Source organism: Gouania willdenowi, chromosome 6 (assembly GCF_900634775.1).
Source record: "Gouania willdenowi chromosome 6, fGouWil2.1, whole genome shotgun sequence".
Lineage (NCBI taxonomy): Eukaryota > Metazoa > Chordata > Actinopteri > Blenniiformes > Gobiesocidae > Gouania > Gouania willdenowi.
Window position 1 is genome coordinate 55,555,582 of NC_041049.1, and position 20,809 is coordinate 55,576,390.

Sequence of the window (20,809 nt, forward strand, 5' to 3'; positions counted from 1 at the left end):
TGCGTGCGTGTGCGTGTATGTGTGTGCACCAATAGTCACATTATATCTTCTATCGGGAAATCTAGTAGCGCCTAAATTATTTTTTCATCCATTATGGATTATAGCAACAGGTTCATGAGGAATTAAGAAAACTAGTGCATGCCCGTAGGAAGTATGTATTGCTATAGAAAAGTGGGAGGTTAAATAGCTTTTTCATGAAATCATCTTAACTTTATTTGTCAAAGCCAGCAAAGTCTCATCAGTCCTACCTCTACAGTGATGATGTCATCAGTCCCAGCTCTCCAGTGATTGCTCTCACGCACACGTGACTGTGGTAGTTCCACCCCGGTGGACAATTTTATGAAATTATTTATTAACAGTATCATTGCAGTCCAAACAAATCCGACGTTGCACACCCTGAACCAAGCAGCAGCTATGTTGAAAGTCTCATGGCAGTCAGATCTGCAGAGATATTTGAGGAACACATAGACACAGACAGACAGACAGAGATTTCTTGCTTTATACAGTAGATAGATACATAATGGGAAGTCTACATAGGCACAATATTCAGTTCAGTTCAACTTAAATCAAATATGGCAAAAAGACACACAAAACAAGAAAAGCAAAAACAAATCAGTGGTGCTGCAGCGCCCTAGCGCCCTCTATTGGCCAGCAGCCACTGATCTAAATACGGATACGAATTTGTTTTGTAGTATTTTTATCCTTTTTTTTTGTCTTTAACAATTGTGGTGAGTGGTGGGCAGCGCCCTAGCGCCCCCTCTTCACCAGCAGCCACTGGTTGAGTGGACGATGGTATTATTTGATGGCAGTGGCAATCCATACGGTTGCCGTATTAATTAACCAACATTCTATCCGTACACAGCGCCCCGCATTCTAGGTCACGTGACTAAGACGTAACCCTAAAAATTGTTGCGATATAGGGTTATAACTAGGGATGTAACGATTAATCGTAAGGCAGTTAAAAATCGATTCATAGGTATCACGATTGACATCGATGCTTTGAAAATTGAATCGCAGTACTGTTTTTAAACAGCAGAGGGCGCTCTATATTTATCCCTTCTCTTGTCCAGCAGTGTACCGGCGGGCGGAATCTGCTACTATTTTCTATTGGCCGCCTTCTACTCTTACATGTTAATGTTACATGTTCATAAATTATTCCTTGCCCCTTTAGCACCGAAAGAATATCTGTAATATTACATGAATATCTGTAAAAGTCACGTTTTTCTATTAGCTCTGTCCGCTAGCATAGCATCTCTCCTTCACTGCTACATTAGCTGCATGCCAACCGACCACTGGGTTACCAGTGCCCTCTGCTGGTCCAAACAAATATCTGACGTAAATCAGTGCAATGACGGTTTTTTTTCTTTTAAAGTCCAATTGTTAAGGCATAAAATACATTTTCAGTTGCACTTAAAAAGAAAAAAAGAACTATTATGCAGTTTTGTATTGTTTACTATAGAACCAGAATTGAAATTAATAAGCTTCTTCTTCATTTGTATTATTCCTTTATTTATTTCATTCAAGATTTATTTTTTGTTAAATTGCATTGTTTTGAATAGTTTATCAAGGGACTCTTTTGACAATTAAAAATAAAAGGAAAATAGTATAGTATTTTCTATTTTTTTCCCCCAAAAAAGAAAGGAATATTTTTCAGTCATCATTTGTCTACAGTCCCATTTTGTAAAATAAATCGTGAGAGAATCGTATCGTGAACCCAGTATCGTGAATCGAATCGTATCGGGGGTTGAGTGAATCGTTACCTCCCTAGTTATAACCTAACCCTAACCATAACCTAACCCTAAGAAGCTACGTGTACTTCGGTAAATGTACCAATCGCACCAAGTGTTGTCCATACGGCAATCGTACGAAGAGACACTTTCTTAATTGATTGACCTCTAAAAGAAGGATTACCAGTTTATTTAGTGTTGTTGACCAAAGAATCAGAAAATAAATCAGTTACAACATAGATCGTACTACGATATAGTATAGATGCACAATTTTTTTGAGTTTGATAGAGATCTCCGTGGCTATGTTTGTCTTTGTTTTTAACATTTCATGTTCATTATTTTAGTTTTTAATTTTTTATTTTTTTTTCATCACATTTAGTGTCATAGTCACTATAATGTCGTAATAAAGGATAGGCTATATTTACAAATATATGAGGTTACATGCAGGTCAGAATGCTTGTTTAGAGCTTCCTGAACCAGATGTTATTGAAATGGAATCAGTCCCATCATTATTCATTTCAGTGAAATAGGTTCTCCACAATGTTTTACATTTTCTTTCTTTAACTCACAGAATATTGTCTACTATCTGATATCTGACACCAGATTCTGAAATATTGAAGACTCTACTTTCATCAAAAATTTTTTTTGTTTCTGGCTTGTTTCGTTCGTTTTTCATATGTAGCGCCATTTTCTGTTACGTAAACGCCTTTCCTCCTCCCCCTCTGAGCTCTGCTGAGTACGGATGATCTCTCATCCCATCCAAAGGTGCGCTGCTACCTCCTACGTGTCACCTATTATTTTGCTATCTGGCTCACAGGCTGGGGGTATTTTGTATCCCCCCCTTCCTCCTTTGCTGGGTAGCATCAGTGGCTAATCTCTCATCTAAAGGTGCACTGTTGCCATCTTCATGGCACAGTTGGTCACTACAACACCCCACAGCTTAGATATTGATGAGGGACCTCTGCCAGGGTTTTTCTAGTAAAAAACGCAAATGACGAGTTATCTCTTCAATGGCACTGAGCGTTTGGATTTGAAATGACGAGTTATCTCGGCAATGGCACTGAGTGAGTTACGATGCACTTATCTGCCAAACTACACAAAGTATGCCCCTTACACGCCAGCGCCTACACATTTTTACACCTGTCCATTTTTAATGTAATCAACATTATGAGTTTTTAGAAAGTTTGTCTAGATCAGTGTCCTGCTTCCATCATTGATTACCTCTTGTTACGGCTAAATTTGCGGTTGACCGCATTTGGAGACATGATTTATTGCTCTGGTTGAATGATGGAGTCCAGTCGGAGCATTGATGATTTTATAAAAAAGATTTATTATAAGCTAAGTAAAAAAAGGACAAAGATGGAACAAAAATTATTGACCGTCCCGGCGGACGTCCGAAGGCAGAGCCGCTCCCTCTAACAGTTTCAGCTTAAGGTTTTATACAGATAAGAAAAGGTCCCTGAGAGACAGAAAGGGAGGGAGTCAGATGCTCCCACAGTGGAAATGTTGGAGAATGATGAAGACGTGTATAACTATGAGGAAGATCGGGCGCCACTCTTATCTCTCCTTGATAGTGTGTGCGTTCGTGTATATCTGCATGTGAGCAGAGACTCTGGCCTTGGCAGAGACTCTGTGCTGCACTGAGTACAATACGATCTGTACTGTTTAATCATGATTCAGCTGTTCAAAAGTGTAAAGAGTAATGGAGTCATCATGTATTAAAACATGACACATTGTACACATGAACATACATTTGACGATATGATGATGAATATAAAAATGGCCATAACACTCTCTGCCTTCTTCTCTTTATTGATCTGCTCACTTTCTCTAGGTCCAGAGGAAGTCGTGATATTTGATGGATGTCCCCTCCACAGGCCTTTTGAGCCCTTCCAATCATACAGCCATCATCAACTACCAAGTTTCCAACATGGCAACCCCCTGCCTCCAGACTACACCTTCTGAACCCCCCTGTGGTGGGTGTAATTGCTAAGAGAGTGGTGGTGAGGCTTGGAGCACCTTATTTCAGCAAAGGCAGAACTTGTTCAAACCATGTAGTGTCCCTTTCTCCAAAGGCACAGGGAGGATTTACATTTGATTCAAAGTTTTGTTTTCCACTCTTTCATATCTTTTTTGGGGGGAGGGGGGTTACCGTTGGTACCATTTTCCAGTTTGTATTGGAAATTAAATGTAGGAGTGAGAATAGTGTGAGTTCAAAAATAGATAGAAAAAAGACAAAGAGAAAAAGAACGGAGAAAAAGAAAGAAAGAGATGGTCCTCCACATCACCCCTTACTCCAGTGCCTGTCTGCACTTCTTGGACGGTTTGTCATGGAGCCTAGTCTTTCCCTGTTACTGGCTTCTGGACCGAATGTTGGCATCATGCATTCCCACCTCCCTGGAAAAGCGTCAGCGCTCACTGGACCCCTGCTCCTTCCTCACTCTGTGTGCCCTGATTTCAGCACCGCTGTACCTTACCCTCTTCCTCGCCTCCCTGCCTTTTGCCCTACTTGGCTTCATCATCTGGGCTCCTGTGCAGGCTGTACGGCAGCCCTACCTGTACACCTACCAAAGGTAAGTGCTCAAATAATTGTAATTGCATAATTGATAACTAATTGCAATTATGACATAATCACATTTGTAATTGTAATTAAAAAAATCTGTTGCTGTTGTAATCATAATTGAATTGTAATTGAGTTCAGATAATTGACTTTGTAATTGTGATTGGCATGGAAATCCAATTAAAACTATTAGTAATCAACTGTTTCAGTGATTAAAATTTCATTAAACACAAAACTGTGGGGCCATGTTACACATACATAGTTAACAATTAAATATATTTCATATCATGTTTTTAAGAAATATTTAAATCGGGGGGTATACTGACACATAAAAGGCTCAGATGCCCACACAAAAATACTCAGTATTTGTGATTAATTGCAAATTAACTTTAATAATTGAGAACACAATTGTAATTGACTTTCAGGGGATAAAAAATAATATTATTATTTTTATAATTGGGGGAAATCCCTCGCACTGTAATCGTAATTGAATTGTAATTGAACGTGGATAATTGAAAGAGTAATTGTAATTTTAAAATGTGAAGTAAAGTGATAAAGATCTGTGGTACATTATGGTTTCCATGCTTGTTTAGACTCTTAGACGAGTCTCTATTTACTAGCCTCTTTATGTATCTAAATATGGAGAGGTAAAGCTGTAGCAACTACAAAGGTGGCTCGAGCATCATTAACCTATGACTTTTATGAGAACATGACAAGAATATGTTTCTTGTTTCATGTCAGGCAGTTTTTTATGTTATACAGTTACTCACATTGGTTGGCAGGACTGCTTTCATATTAATAGTTGATACATAAAATCTTCCCACTCATACTTTAACAGTTTATTTTCAAGGAAGGTATATAGTTAGCATTAATTGGGAGTTATTCATGTGCCATGGTAAAATACCGTATTTAAATCAAGTTAATTTCTAAAGCTTATATTTTGACATTTATGGAACATGTGTGACTTTACTGCCTTGTAAACATGATGGTTTGATCCACCAGCACATTATTAGAATACTTGTTTTATCTAAACTTGGTCTTAAGAGTTTGTTCAGGACTGTATGTTCTGTGAATAGTTTCCATCTACCAGGCTGAGCCAGTTCTTTGCAGGCGTCTTGAAATCCAAACACCCACCCAAGTGGCAACCACCATAAATCTGTAAATGTTGCATTTGTTGCATGATTCATGATGATCGAGGTGATGCAATGAATGATCAGTGGGTGATACTTACTTGATACTTCCCGAGCCTATCCTATTCCATTTCATTCAACAGTCTCTCTTTATTTTCTACCACCTTCTTATGATTATCTGGCAATAAATTGTTACTGAAAACAGACATTTTAAGATAATAAAAGGTAGCAATCAGGCATGAAATAATCCGCTGTTCAAATCAAGCAGAAGTTCTTACAGGAAAAGCAGATTGGTTGCTTTCTGAAGGTATTACTCACCAACATTATAAGAAAGAGAGAGGATTTACACTCGGTACAGTGCTCAGACTGGAAATATTTCACATTAAAGAAAAACATACTCCTGAACAACAAATATTGGTAAGATGTACACAAACATTACACATGAGAACAACAGGTTTTTCCTAGTTTTTTGATTATTTGAAAGAGTCACGATGCTCATATGAATACTGCACACAATAAAACTTCACGCATTAGGCAAAGCCCTGTTCTTTTTACCTTTTTGAATTGAGTTCTTTAAACATTTCTTTTCAAACTCTCCTCAATTCACTTTGTGCATTGCTTTAAATAGAAAGTTAACAAAGGAACATAAAAACAATCTTTGTAAACCCTTACTTCAGGAAAAAAAAATCCATAAAACGATGCCTAGACCTTTTTACTTTTAATTGGATTTTTTTTTTTTTTCAGAATTGAAAAGCACCAGGCTGAGCAAAGCCAGGGTGGACAAGCTGGTACTGGGTATGGTGAATGGAGGCCACAGGGCAGGAGCTTCTGTTTCTGCAGTGCAAATGTCTGTCTGCTGCCTGACTCATTGGCCAGGTTCAACAACCTCTCAGACACCCAAAGACGAGCTATGGAGGTGGGAAGGAGGATTCGCAATGGTGCCAGTCGACCTCAGATTAAAATCTACATCGACTCACCAACAAACACTTCAATCAGGTGAGGAGATGCCCCTCTGAAAATAATATATAATAAAATATATAGTACACCTTTTCACTAAATTTGCTTGTGTATACATGTTGATATGAGCATTTACAGTGTAGATTTTTTGAAATATAAGAAATTAATATTGTACAGCAGCAGTTATCTTTAGTGGGCAGATTTTAGGCAGGAAAAAAAGTAATTTAATCATTGTCCTCTAGTTTGCACTTCCACGTATAAATAAATGATAAAATATGTATATAATATCAAAGCAATAAGCATTGTTGGGAACGTTACTTTAAAAAAAGTAATTAGTTATAGTTACTCACTACTTGTTCCAAAAAGTAACTGAGTTAGTAATTGAATTACTTTATAATAAAAGTAACTCATTACCAAGGAAAGTAACTATTTGCGTTACTGTTAAAAAAAAAGTTGCTATATGTCAAAGAATTCAGATTTTTTTTTTTACACAATGATTCATGGTTTCTCTGACTTTTCCAGTGCGGGCAACAAACAGGAAACTAATGTGGCCAGAACTGTTTTTTATGAGTAAACATGTTAACACATTATTATTGTTATTTGTTTATTTCATTTTAGTGCAACATCATTCAGCAGCCTTGCAACCGGTTTCCGCCGCACCTCTTCACTGGACCAGAGACCCGACCAGACACATACTACCAATGGTCCGGCTGAAACTGAAACTGAACCCCTGACAGAATGCCCCATTCACTCCACAGGTGCTACAGACTGCCCAGCTCACTCCTGTGCAGGAGTCCAGAGATCCACAGAGTGCCCTGTTCACCATGAGAAAGCAGACACTTCATTAGCGGACTGTCCTCTTCATCAAGCAGGGCCAAAAAGCTGCTCAGACTGCCCCGTTCACACCTCTAGTGAGACTCCAGACTGCCCAATGCATTCCTCAGTTACTCAAAGTTGCCCTGTTCACCATGACTGCCCCAAACATGGGGACGAGATGCAGTCCAATCCAACGGTTGACTGTCCACTTCATACCTCAGGGGTGCAAATCAGCATCAGTGCTCCAGAGCCTGACCCCCAGGAAGAGGAAGCTGAGACTGGGAATCATCGACCTGGGGATCAGGTCTGTGTAGACACTGGCAGCATGACTGCCTCACGGGAGTCTCTTACACGTTACCATGGAAGTGACGGTGGGGCGTATATCGCTTCAAACAATACCCTCTCGCACGTTCCCCGCACATCCATTTTTAAGCGCCCTGGACGAAAGCGCCGGCATGGAGATGAAACATTCGACCATGAGATCTCGGCTTTTTTCCCTGCCAACTTGGATTTTCTGGCTCTGCAGGAGGTATTTGACCACGGAGCAACAACACGACTGCGACGGCAGCTGCACCGCTACTTTCCATATGTTCTGAGTGACATTGGACGCTATGGTTGGAAGGGTTGCTGCTCCAGGTTCAAATTCCTTAACAGTGGGCTTTTGCTGGCCAGCCGCTACCCGATATTGGATGCCAGATATGAGTGCTACCCTAATGGGAGATCAGAGGATGCACTGGCAGCCAAGGGAGTGATTTTTGCCAAGGTATGTCTCTTTTTTTTCTAAGTAAGTCTTTCTTCTGTTTTGGGCTAGTCTTAATCTGCATACGTATGTACATGTTTATGAAATAGAGCATTGTCATTAAATGAAATAACTGTTGAGGTTGCCATAGAATTTGTTTGGAAAACCTTCTTCAGAGTGTGAGAATGGGGTGGTATTCCAAAAGTTTGGTGCTTTTGCTTAGAAGAAGGTACAGAGAATTAAGAATGGGGTTGATCTTTTCCCTTATTCACAACACTGCCATTGCAACCCTATGAGTATAATTGTAGATGATTGGACTACAAGCAAAACTAAACACTCAAAGTCATTGTACAATTAAAGGGGAAAAAAAATAATTTAGAGTTCCGATACAATACTGATATTGCAGCTTTGGTTATTAGTCGATACCGATATTGTTCAGATAGATATCAGCACGAAGCATACATACATACACAAGAACATATGTTTCTCCCCGTCTTCTAATTTTTCTCTCTCGTTTTATACAATTGTAGAATATTCTTTAACTTAATATTAAATTTATGTAACCCATTGGTTGATAATAACTGGGTCAGTTTTTTCTCATACCTACTCTTGCTGACTATCATTCCTTGTTTGAGTGACTTGTTTTGCAGTGTGGAATGTTAGAAAAGGCTTGTTCAAGTGATATTACAGAAACAGAAAACAAGTGTCAGTAGCAATAGGCTTTACAAAAACGGGTTCATTTGTTACATATTTAGGAATTAAAAAATATATGACATTATTTAGAAGACCCTCAAAAATCATATAAAAGCAAAAAAAAATCTTAATGGAGGTGCTGGAGCGGAGTCGAGAATAGACTGCTTATATTGGGGATTTTTGGTGCAGGCCAATCAAATTTGATTGATTTAATTTTTATTTTCCACTACGCATTGTTCATCTTCTCTTTTATCACAAAATCTTTATCAAATGTTAGCGTTACTTGTAGTTACTTGTTTTACACACTTGCTTACACCCACATCCATGCATGTCTATCGATAAGCCTTTTCACACTCTCATACTGGTTCAGTTATTCCGCATTAGGTCAAAGGTTAACAGGGATAAACTTGCCTTGGCTGATGGTGTAGGAAGCGAGTCTGACAGAGATTTTGATTATTTTAGCGTTGATTTCTTGAAAAGATTTTTGCGTAAACGTAGTAACGTTCTCCGAGGCAGAAAGACAGAGTTAGCTGCTAATTCTGTTTTTCCTGACTTTTAAAACTGTTTCAGCTGTGCAATTCCTTCTAATTTGTACATTTAATTAAAATAATAGCTTAATAAAAATAATCATGGACCTGGTTAGTGAATGGCGTACCTCGTAAATTTACCTTTTCACAGTGAGAACTCATACTGTCCTTTTCACACTTGGAAATCTCGCTTGTCCCATCAATAATAATAATACATTTTATTTATAAGCCCTTTTAAAAAACTCTAAAATACTTTACAGTTGTTAAAACAACTACACAAGTCAGAAAAAGAAACCAACAACAACAATAAAGTAAATACAGAAAATACATAATCAAAAGTTGATTTTAATACTGGTCTTCTTCAGCAATAAAAAAATGAAAGTTACTTTGTTGTATTGTGTTTTTTTGTGACACATTACCATTTGCAGAACAGGGTTATGATGAGATTAAAAAGATTCCGACGCCATGATGTTTAATAATGTGGACTTTAGCAACCATGTTAGATGTCAAGAATGTCTTTCAGAATTTTGAGAGTTCTGAGGGTCTGAGTCTGTTGATCACCAGTTGGTAATTAAATCATCACAGATCCAATGATTTTGTTTGGATTTTTACCATTTTTTCTGTGGAATGAGTATACAGCTTGTTGAAAAGAATGGCATATTGACTGATGCCATAACTTGGTGGAATAGTTGATTGCCAATGAAAAAGATGAGAAAACGCCTAGGTTTTTTTTGCCTTGAATTGATCATGTAGAAATGTATTTTAAGTTATTTTTTCTGATGATGTGGTCAGCGCATGTGTTCTTTGTATCTGGAATGCATTTATTGACAGCCTACCCAACCCACTGAGAATTTTAGGGAAAAAAAGTTGATTTTCATATCTTTCTGATAAAACTACAGGGTGTATACACTTAAATGGCCACAATTTTTTTTGCAATATTTCCAGCAGAGCAGACCTTGCAATTATTGGTCCTTAGGGTTAAAGTTAACAGAAAAAAAAACACAAATAAAAGTTTGGCACACCATGTCAGGTTCAACCCAATTTTGAGACATTGGCTCCCCGACTACTGTCTTCCATACTGCTCCTGAGCTACTTCCATTGGTTTTGAAAGTGCTCGGATCGGCTGAAATCGGCACCAGCGGAAAACCCTGGACACCCTGGACACCTAATTTGTGTAATATTAATAATATAAACACTATTAAAACACTAACGACCTCTGGAATAACATTAAAAACGCTGTTAGGTTAGAAATATGAGTGTGAAAAGGCTTATTATCTGTTTGTGGTACAGATGTGTCTTTGTGGTGGAAGCCCACACAACTGTAATTACTAAACACTCCCACACTTTATACATATATATATAACCAAAATGTAGGTTTTAATTTTTTTGGTGTGGGTGTCTGAGCCTTTTATGTATCAATATATCCCTTGATTTATATTTTTCATAAATGGTAAAATGAGGAAAAGCTTGATATGACACATATTTTAATTATGTATTATTAACTACATATGTGTAGAACATAGAACTGTAACATGGTTCCCCAGTTTTGTGTTAAATTATAATTGACAATTTTTATTGAATTTTCCTGGCAATTACAATTACAAAGTAAACTAGAATTTTTGCATTTCCGGAAGAAAATGCAAGTGAGGATGCATGTGCTGGCCCACGTCGCACTACATTAGCATAGTATTAAGCTAGCAATAGCCTTAACGTTGTAATAACTTAGCAACAATCGCTAAAACCAGTTAGATTGAAAAGGTTGAAAAAGGCTGAGAAAGCTTGAAAAAGGTTTAAAAAGGTGAAAAAGGTTAAAAAGGTTGAAAAAGGTTGAAAAGGTTGAAAAGGTTGAAAAAGTTTGAAAAAAGTAGAAAAAGTTTGAAAAGGTTGAAATGGGTTGAAAAAGGTTGAAAAAGGTTGAAAAGTTTGAAAAAGTTAGCATTGCGTTAGCGTCAGCGTTAACATTGTGCTAGCATTAACATTGCGCTAGCATTTTGCTAGCATTATCATTGCGCTAACATTAGCATTGTGCTAGCATTAGCATTGCGCTAGTATTACGCTAACATTAGGATTGTGTTAGCATTAACATTGCGCTAGCATTAATATTGCGCTAGCATTAGCATTGCGCTAACATTAGCATTGTGCTAGAATTAGCATTACGCTAATATTAGCATTGTGCTAGCATTAGCATTGCACTAGCATTAGCATTATGCTAGCATTAGCATTGCGCTAACTTTAGCATTGTGTAGCATTAGCATTGCGCTAGCATTAGCATTGCGCTAGCATTAGCATTGTGCTAGCATTAGCATCATGCTAACATTAGCATTGCGCTAGCATTAGCATTTCGCTAGCATTAGCATTACGTTAGCATTAGTATTGCGCTAGCATTGGCATTGTGCTAGCATTAGCATTATGCTAGCATTAGCATTGTGCTAACATTAGCATTGTGCTAGCATTAACATTGCGCTAGCATTAGCATTGCGTTCGCATTGCGTTAGCATTGCGCTAACATAAGCATTGTGCTAACATTAGCATTGTGCTAGCATTAGTATTGCGCTAGCATTAGCATTGTGCTAAGATTGTCATTGTGCTAGCATTAGCATTGCACTAGCATTAGTATTGCGCAAGCATTAGCATTGCGCTAGTGTTGCGCTAACATTTGAATTGCGCTAGCATTAGCATTGTGCTAGCATTAGCATTGTGCTAGCATTAGCATTGCGCTAGCATCAGCATCGGGTTAGCATTGGCATAGCTTTAGCAATAGCATTGTTTTAGCATTCAAAAAGTTTGAAAAGGTTGAAAAAGTTTGAAAAAGGTTTAAGAGTTTGAAAAAGTTTGAAATGGTTGAAAAAGTTTCAAAAGTTTGAAAAGGTTGAAAAAGGTTGAAAAAGTTTGAAAAAGGTTGAAAAAGGTTGAAAAGTTTGAAAAAGGTTGAAAAAGTTTGAAAAGGTTGAAAAAGTTTTAAAAAGTTGAAAAAGTTTGAAAATTTTGAAAAAGTTTGAAAAATTTGAGAAAGTTTGAAAAATTTGAAATAGGTTGAAAAAGGTTGAAAAGTTTGAAAAAGCTGGAACATAGCAGAGAAGTGCAGAATTTTCTGAAAAGTTTGATACCTCAATTGTTGAAATTGGTTGAAAACTGTGGGACGAGTTTGAGTGGACGGAAGAATAATAACATATAATAATAAAGGGGAACGAATACAATAGTGAGGATGCCAATGCATCCTCACTAATTATCTAAACTCAATTACAATTTAATAACAATTACGTCAGCAACCGATTTTCCAAATTACTGTTTTAATTATGGCATAATTGTAATTAATTATTAATTATGCGATTACAATTATAATTCACCCCAACCCTGGTCATAATTTTGACTTAGTATCTCATAGATATAACTTTGTATCTTACAATTGTGACTTAGCATGTCATACTTATGACTTAGTATCTCATAATTATGACTTAGTATCTCATAATTATTACTTACTATATCATATTTATGACTTAGTGTCTCATAGTCATGACTTAGCATCTCATAATTATTACTTAGTATTTAATACTGTAATTATGACTTAGTATCTAGATTAAAAAAGAAAAAAGAAATTATTATTTTACGTTTCCTAGTTTTTTTATTATTATTATTATTATTGGAAGGAATGGGCTTCTATAGGAAAGGCACAAGTTCTCAGTATGTTTTCTCTGAGTACTCAAATTAATTTCTTGCATCAAAATATGAAAATACAGTCCTCTGCGAGTCTGCATGTTCTATTTAGTGTTTGTTTTTCACTGTAACGCTAATATTTACAAGGGCTATTGACATTGTGATGACCTTATTAACACTGTGATGGAGTGGAAATGACCTGCGCCGTCTGCGTTCTATTGACCTGACTCCAGCCTTGTTCTGAATAAGATAAATATAAAGGAAGGAACGATGGATAAACTGCATTCAACCACTGGTGATGTAACTCTGGATTCATTCCAGACTTGTTGGTGTGTTGCTTGTATTTATTGTGAGTCCCTACATGCCCTTTCACATCACAGATCTAATAAAGACACACTCCATCACTGCTTGCTGGCTGACAGTCTCATCCTCTCAGGCCTTCCTGCTGAGTATCACAGCAACTTCACAAGCTGCCCCTGTTTCATGTGTGTATGTGTGTGTGTGTGTGTATATAAGGGTCGTTTCAGGTGTCGCTGATCTAGTGAATGGCTGTGAGCCAACTGGCAAGTCTATGTCTAAATGTAAATAGCCAATGCACACAAGCTAGAGGGGGGTGATAAAAAGGAGGATGCAAAAATACAACAAACCATTTGAAAGTCGTTTACACAGGTTGCCTGTAAGAGGCTTATTCAGATGATACAGTACCATTGGACGAACATATCCTATCAGTGGATATAGACCATTCTGTTTTTACTGATAAAGCTTTAAAGGTCCAGTATTATGCTATTTTACACCCATCTCCATCTTGAGGTTTATTTTCCAAAACTCACCTGTTCTCTGGAGTTTTAGCACTCTGAAAAGTCACTTTCATGATGCTTCTAAAAACAGGCCTTTTAGGGCCTTCATGCATATGCATGAGTGGGCGTGTCTGTAGACGCCGATTTCATGCCACAGGTTTATACCATAGTGATTTTCTTTTGCTAGCCACACACTCTTGTTGATGTTTCCTGCCAAAAAATTGCACATTACAGTAATACACATGGCTATTTATCCAGCTATTTTTATTGTGACTCCGACAAACGCTGCTCCACGATATGTTTATCACATCGGCAGCAGAGTCAGTCATCTGTTTCAAATGCTCACTAGAGCTGCTACGTCTCTTTCTTGTCATCCGCGCCTATTCTAACCACAGGAATAGTTCATTTAAGATGATAGTCCACTGTTTTGTCCAACTGCTGCATTGCATTTGGTCATAAACACGTCAGATCATATCAACGGCGATACGAGGCGTTATAACGGCTACTAAAAATGGAACTGATTGTGAGCGTGCACACTGCGCTTTGGATTAGCTATATACTGGATTATCTATATACCATCACTGTGGGATGTTGATCAGTCCCTTATATTAACACTAAAGCCTGGTATAAGCTATCCTGCCAACGTGACTCAGAGGTTGGCCACAGTCACGCAGGGGGTGAGGGGATCCCAACCCCGTCGAAGAGTGGTGAGGGAGCAGCGAGATTACTTGGTCAATGGCCCCAGGATGCAACGAGTTGGGAGCGGGGCACCGCTGTAAAGATTGCTTTAAACATAACGTCATGTCTGCTCCTCTGTCTCCTCCACAGCTTGTCAGTTATTGTTTACTGTTAACAAAACACACACACAAACACACTGTAGGTACAGAGACAACACAGAGTAACGATAATAACGCTAAACACACACCTTTTGTCTGTGATTGACTCCATTTGGTGGTGCTTCATGTGTGCTGCAGTCATGAAAGGAAATAATAAAACTCTAGCACTTTTAGTATGTCGCAGTTCTCTCTTTGACTCAATCCACCGTAGAAACAACTCTCGTATCGCTCCGCAAAAAGTTGAAACATGGCGGTGTTGACTAGAAAAGGCAGTGACAGGGACTGAGGTTTGAAGACCAATCATAGTCCTTATGTTCCACTTTGCCTCGACATGTAGTCAGGATTTTTAAGAGGAGCACGTCAGGTTACGGGGAGGGGTCTACACCTACGTAGAGTGCTACGTGCGTCTACGGCATCGATTTTGCGCCCGGGCACTACACCATGGTTGCCCACTGCTCCTCAGGGAGGGGTTAAAAGCAGAGAACAAATTTTGTGTATTTAGCTTTACACATACAGTCTGACAAAGTATAACGTCTATCATGGCCCTTTGAATGAGGCTACAGGAATGAATATCACTGTAGCAAAACCATTATAAAGGGATTTAAAAAAAACACCTAACCAGTTAGTAAATCACTCATACTTTTGATTTTTATCTATTGCTTTTATAAATTTAAAATTCAAATTTTCAATTTAAAAAAAAACGTTAATCTTGCTTTATCATTTTGCTCTAATAAGTTGGGTTTTTAGTTCACAGGTTTGTTTCAGTCTTTCAGCAGATTAACCTTTCTTTTTTGTATTTCCCTGATGACAGTCTGGTGGTTCCATCTCTTACTTCAACTACAAGTAGAGACTCACAATTAGTGTGTAATCAGACATTTGAGATGCTGATGAAACTTGTTCTGTGTCCTTTTCAGTTAAAGCATCAGCCCTGAGAGAGGTTTTAGAGTAGCATTGTTATGTTTTCCCACTCTTGTTCAGGTTTTTCCTGCACTTAGGCTGTCCGCATGACGACTCATACAGCTGCCTGCTTTCATGCCTCTGCAGTTCATCGCTTTTTCCTTAGCAGTATTGCCCTCTTGTCACTGTCCACTGAATCATTTTCTTCTTCCAACTCTGTGGTAAAAAGGACTTTCCAATAGATCAGGTTTCTTTGGCACCTACGCAACATCTGATTTCATCAAACTTAAACAAGATATGGAGTTACTGCAAGGCATTGACCTTTATTCTGTAGTCTTTTTAGTTTTTTGTTTGTAATTTATCTGGTAGATGTGCGTTGATCACAACTGAAGTATAGATAGCATTTAATAGGGATAGGAGAAGTGAAAACTAAGCTTGTTTCAACATTTCTTCATTACTATTATATGTCGGCTTTTTGTCTGGCAGTTCAAATGATCTTAGTATGTCAGGCAATGCATTATATTTGACCGAGGACTTTGGGCTAAATCCATCTCATCAAAGCTTTCAGTAGCCCGATGGAACGAGAGTAAAAAATATATCTTTACTAGGGATGTTCGATATTAGCTTTTTGCCATTATTGTCCAACACTGAATTTCTGATATAAATTGATACCGATATATACATAGATCACATATCTCCGTGGAAATGACAGGTTCAGCCTACTTTTGTTGTGATGCCCTACATGATGTATTCCACAAACATCATAATCTGTGCAAAATAAGAATCATTATTATTCCTCGCCACAAAGTGTGAAAGGAAGATATTCTGTAGGTTTGCGCTCTGTCCTTCCGTCTGAGTTAAAGGGGACAGCTTTTCTCAGAAACTGTTTAAGACAGGATAACCAAATTTGGTGTGTGGCTTCAGGGTATCCATACCTTGATGGAGTTTGAAAATGAGAAGCGCGCAATTATCTTTTCCGGAGTTACTGCCCTTGTGCCGTTTTTTTACTCTGTTCGAGGTATCTTCAAAGAGAACAGCTTTTCTTAGAAAGCATTTAAGATTTCATATTCTGATGTGATAGTTCTTAGATTTAGGACATTTTTGAAAAGTTGTGGGTTCTAATGACAACCAATCTGGCAAGGGATGTTGATGATTATGTATTGTTGTTCAACTTTAGTAACTAAAAAAGGGTCATATTTGTTCTTAACATGTTGTCTGAAGCAACAGCACATATTGTTTTTTATTATCAGTGGAAAAATTGATACCGATGTCAACTGAAATCACATTTTATGTCTAATATGGGCCGATATTATTGGTCAGCAGATAATATCGTCCATCCATAATATTTATAATGTTAGATGTATTTTATTCATTTTTGTTTTTATTTTTTGAGCTTTTTGAAACCATGGCACACTTCTTGAAACATTTTATTGACACATTTTATCTATAATGAGTGCTAAATCCTCCAGGGCAACAGATATTTCCAGTTTTCTACAAGTTCTTAAAAAAAATAAAAGATATGGAATTTGCTGCTTTAAAACTCCTGTCTTATTATTGAAGGGACATTTGTTTTAATTTTTACTTTTTTGCTTAAGTACATTTAGTAGCATATACTTTATTTCTTTTACTCAAATAAGAGAGCAACTTCAGTAGTTTTACTTTTATCATTTTTTCATTCAAGTATCGATACTTTTACTTGAGAACTGAAGACTAGTACTTTTGCCACCTTTGACTTACATCTTATGTTCCGCAATGGATGTATTTTATCGGCAAGCGACAGTTTGTCAGCAACATAATTCTGAACCCACTAGAGATGAGGTTCAACGCTCGACAGGTGAGCGAGAGAGAGAGAGAGAGAGAGAGAAGTTATTAATTAAATAATATTTCCCTAAAGGAAAGGGCTGGCCAGAGCTGGCTGCATAATTAAAGCTTTTCAGTTTCAAAATGTATCCCCTCATTATAATTATTTTAGACTGCATGCTTAGTGAATGGAAAAACTGTGTACGTGCATGTGTGAGTGTGTTTTTATGCCCATTACTACAGATTAGGCTTGAAAATCAGGGACGGGCTCAATTCTAGATTAAATAGAATAGGAATCAGTGGCAGAATTCTCCCCAAATCCACCCCTGGCTCCTAATGACCAAAAGGACCTCTTGTCAAAATCCAGGTCACCTTGATTTATTGACTCTAACGGCTCTCCTATTCAGTGCCTTAGGGATTTTATCCAGACACTAAAAGCAAAAAAAGGCACAACTGAGCAGTATACAACAGTCCAATAACAGTAAAAAATTGAGCTCACTCAACATCAGATGGTAAATTTAAATTCAGTTCGTTAGAGCAGGTTTTTAATTACACAATTTAAATTTGTACAATTCTATCTTGTAATTCAATGTTTTTGTATAGTTTAAAAAGAAACGAGGAAGGGTTACTTTCATTTGACTGCTTTCAGTCAAGCCTTCATTACCTTACAAAACTTCAGTCTAAATTTCTTCTCGTGTGCAGACCACGTTCCAGATACGCTGAAAGCTCATGCATGAGTGAAAGCTCTCTCACACTCACACATACAGATACACACAAATGAATCCCCCCACAGGCCTCGTGTCAGTTTTTGTGGTGTGCACACACCTATTGATGCATAAATAAGCTCCTGAAATATTAATACAAACTGTATGCAGATAGAAAGAGGGGCAGAAAAAGAAAGGAGGGCAAGAAATGAGGATAAAGATCAAAATAAGGGATGCAATCTGAGTTTTATTCAGCAATGATCAAACAAAAACAAAAAAAATTTATTTGCATAGCAGCCTGTGGTGTGTGGAAAATGTGCCATGGTTTTTGGAACCTTTAAGTGTTTTCCCTTTTCAGAAATCAGACTCAGGTTCACATCTGTGTTATTAAGGGGCAATCAATTTACCTACAGTATATGCCAACCCATGTTTATAAAATACTTTTCAGAGGAACAGCAGATTATGAAGTATGGGACTTTTTGTGCAATCACTGATGAGAAAGTCACCCTATGAATGCAGGGGAAAAGCAGCGCACCAGCCTTTGGCTGTGCACAACGGAGCTGAGAACACCAGAAATGTGCACTGCACAATACGCATGGGAATAGGAATGAAACCAAAAGGGCTACTGGTGAGCTCATAAGGACTGGACTGTTAAAATGTGATTTCATCATTGTGTAATTAATTTGCTTAATGAATTTGCTGGGTTAATTAAGTTGTCTATATGAGAAGAAAATTTGTTAAATTAAAATTGAAATTGTAATATCTATAATTGATATAAACATAAGTAAAATGGTTTCAGGTAATAAAAGTAGACCTAGTTTTCTGTTTGCCTTCAGATTTTTACTTGTCCTTTGGTGTGCCTCGGGCACAAAAAGTTTGGGAACCACTGATTTAGCATACCAGTCACCAAGCAAAGTTGCAGTCTTGTGTGCTGATTAAATATTTGCACCGATTGCAGAAAGCAAGCCTGCTATTTCAACAACAAATCACCAAGAGGGTAAAACAACAGCTGTTGACAACAAACGTTTAATTCTTCAAAAATCAATACTTTGTTTAGTTAGTTTCAGGGGTAGCATTTGTGATTTATTTAAAGGGCACATGGCACTAGTTTTGACATCTTATGCTTTTAACACCATTTTATTCCATTAAAGAAATCATGCTTATACCTGGTAAAAAGAAAAACAAAGTGACAAACAATAAACGGTTTAAGTGTTAAATTAAACATAATTTTTACTTTCCTCCGACATCCAGTTTAGGGTTTGCTGGACTCTCAGCGACCTGACATATACACACAAAAGTTTGATTTCTAGAGGAATACACTTTGAAAATGTTTACCTTTCATGCAAGTATCTGAGCACGAGTCACAGATAGACATTCATTAGGATTATTGATATGAAAACAATATGAATGATAAGGAAACAGTCAGCTCAACAACCCGCTGTTAATGTCTCGTTTTTCGACATGTACAAAACAAAAAAAAAGAAATAACAAAACTTCTGTGAATGCAACCATGTCGGAAATAAACTGAATAAATAAATAAATCAGGCTGTATTAGGAAGCAGATTGAAAAACGCTATAGAGTAAAATCATAAATTATTCTAGAGCTTTATATTTCATATTAAAGCTATTAAAGGCACCGGCTTTACCATAAACTTCTCGGACTTAGGCCACTGGAAATCTCCGTGATAAGCTGGGTTTTCATTACAGATTTACGCAAAATAAAAGCGATATTTCTAAATGTCGACAAAGTATAATTGCGCTTTGAACGTGTTTCCATTGAAGGTTGTTTTGGGCAGCAGCCTCGTAACCCCCGTGAAATCATGTACCAAACCATGTTTCCTCAGAGAGAAGTGGTCATGTGACCAGGTATGTCACGTCTTGTGATGCGTATTTGCGAAAATTCATAGTTTTCATAGTGCTTTTGTGACACGTTTCAATATCGAAATGTCTGATATTCCTCCTCATGAAAGCGTAAAAACTTTTTAGCAATATTTGAGTGTTTTTTCGGAATCAAGGTTTTTCCATTATCAGTTTTTGTTGCGCTATTTAGACTTTGTGCATTCCCAAGGGTAATGGAAACACAGCTACAGATAGGTGTGATGATTTCCGTGACCCAACAAAAACTCCAGCTCCAATTTAAAAAAGGTTACTCAATTTGCAGAGATCATCTTACAGGATAATTTCTGCCTGGAGAACTGCATTTATTCTTCACATCATAAGCTCAACAAAACTTTCCTCAGAGATTTCAGTCCAATTAAACATGAGACAATAATCAGAAAGCTAGTGACTGTGGAGGGATTTGGATTACTGAGTAACAATAGATGAATAGGCTGTGATATTTAAATGTGACTACATTGAAAGGACCCAGACCACCAACTTGTTCTTGGTGATCCTGTGTTTACTGCAGCCTTCAATTTTATGTTCTTAGCTAACAGGCTAATGACACAGCCAACATTCTGTGTCCTAGCAGTCAGCTAAATAGTGAGAGAGGCTGATTAGGAATAAAGCACACCTGAGTGCCAAACAGGAGAGAGCCTAATCACTCACAACACAAACACAATGACAAGAATGGGAGTAAAGACACAAGCAGGAATACTTGAAAGCACAGAGAGACATACTGTAAGTCTGACTGAAAGATATCAAAACATGAACTAGAAGCCTAAAAGCGGGGACCGACTAAAAGAGGAACCCACACAGGGCTTGAACCCACATACTCACGGATAACAGTAAACAGCCTATCTCACCTGTCTCCATCATTAGCAAGCATAAAAACAAACAAACTGTTTCCCTCTCTTCATTACATTTTGACTCAAATATGTATTTGTTTATTACAGTAGTTGCAGAGCTCAGCTACAATCTCCTAGCTGCAGACACTTACTTCAAACCTTGTCTTGATGTTTTAGTTTAATGTGTTTTGAGTTTGCTAATTTTGGCTTGGTTTGCCACACAAAGACCAGTCCTTAAGCAAAATT

At 37.6% G+C, this 20,809-nt stretch overlaps 1 protein-coding gene across 1 annotated transcript in view; it reads left to right on the plus strand.

Annotated features, from left to right (window-relative positions):
* smpd3 (sphingomyelin phosphodiesterase 3) overlaps nucleotides 1-20,809 on the plus strand; it is a 71,920-nt gene that overhangs the window by 24,904 nt on the left and 26,207 nt on the right. Inside the window, exons 2-4 of the mRNA XM_028448777.1 lie at nucleotides 3,562-4,300; nucleotides 6,162-6,413; nucleotides 6,993-7,953. Of these exons, the coding sequence (XP_028304578.1) occupies nucleotides 3,999-4,300; nucleotides 6,162-6,413; nucleotides 6,993-7,953 (1,515 nt within the window). The 5' untranslated portion in view covers nucleotides 3,562-3,998. The remainder of the gene's footprint in view (nucleotides 1-3,561; nucleotides 4,301-6,161; nucleotides 6,414-6,992; nucleotides 7,954-20,809) is intronic.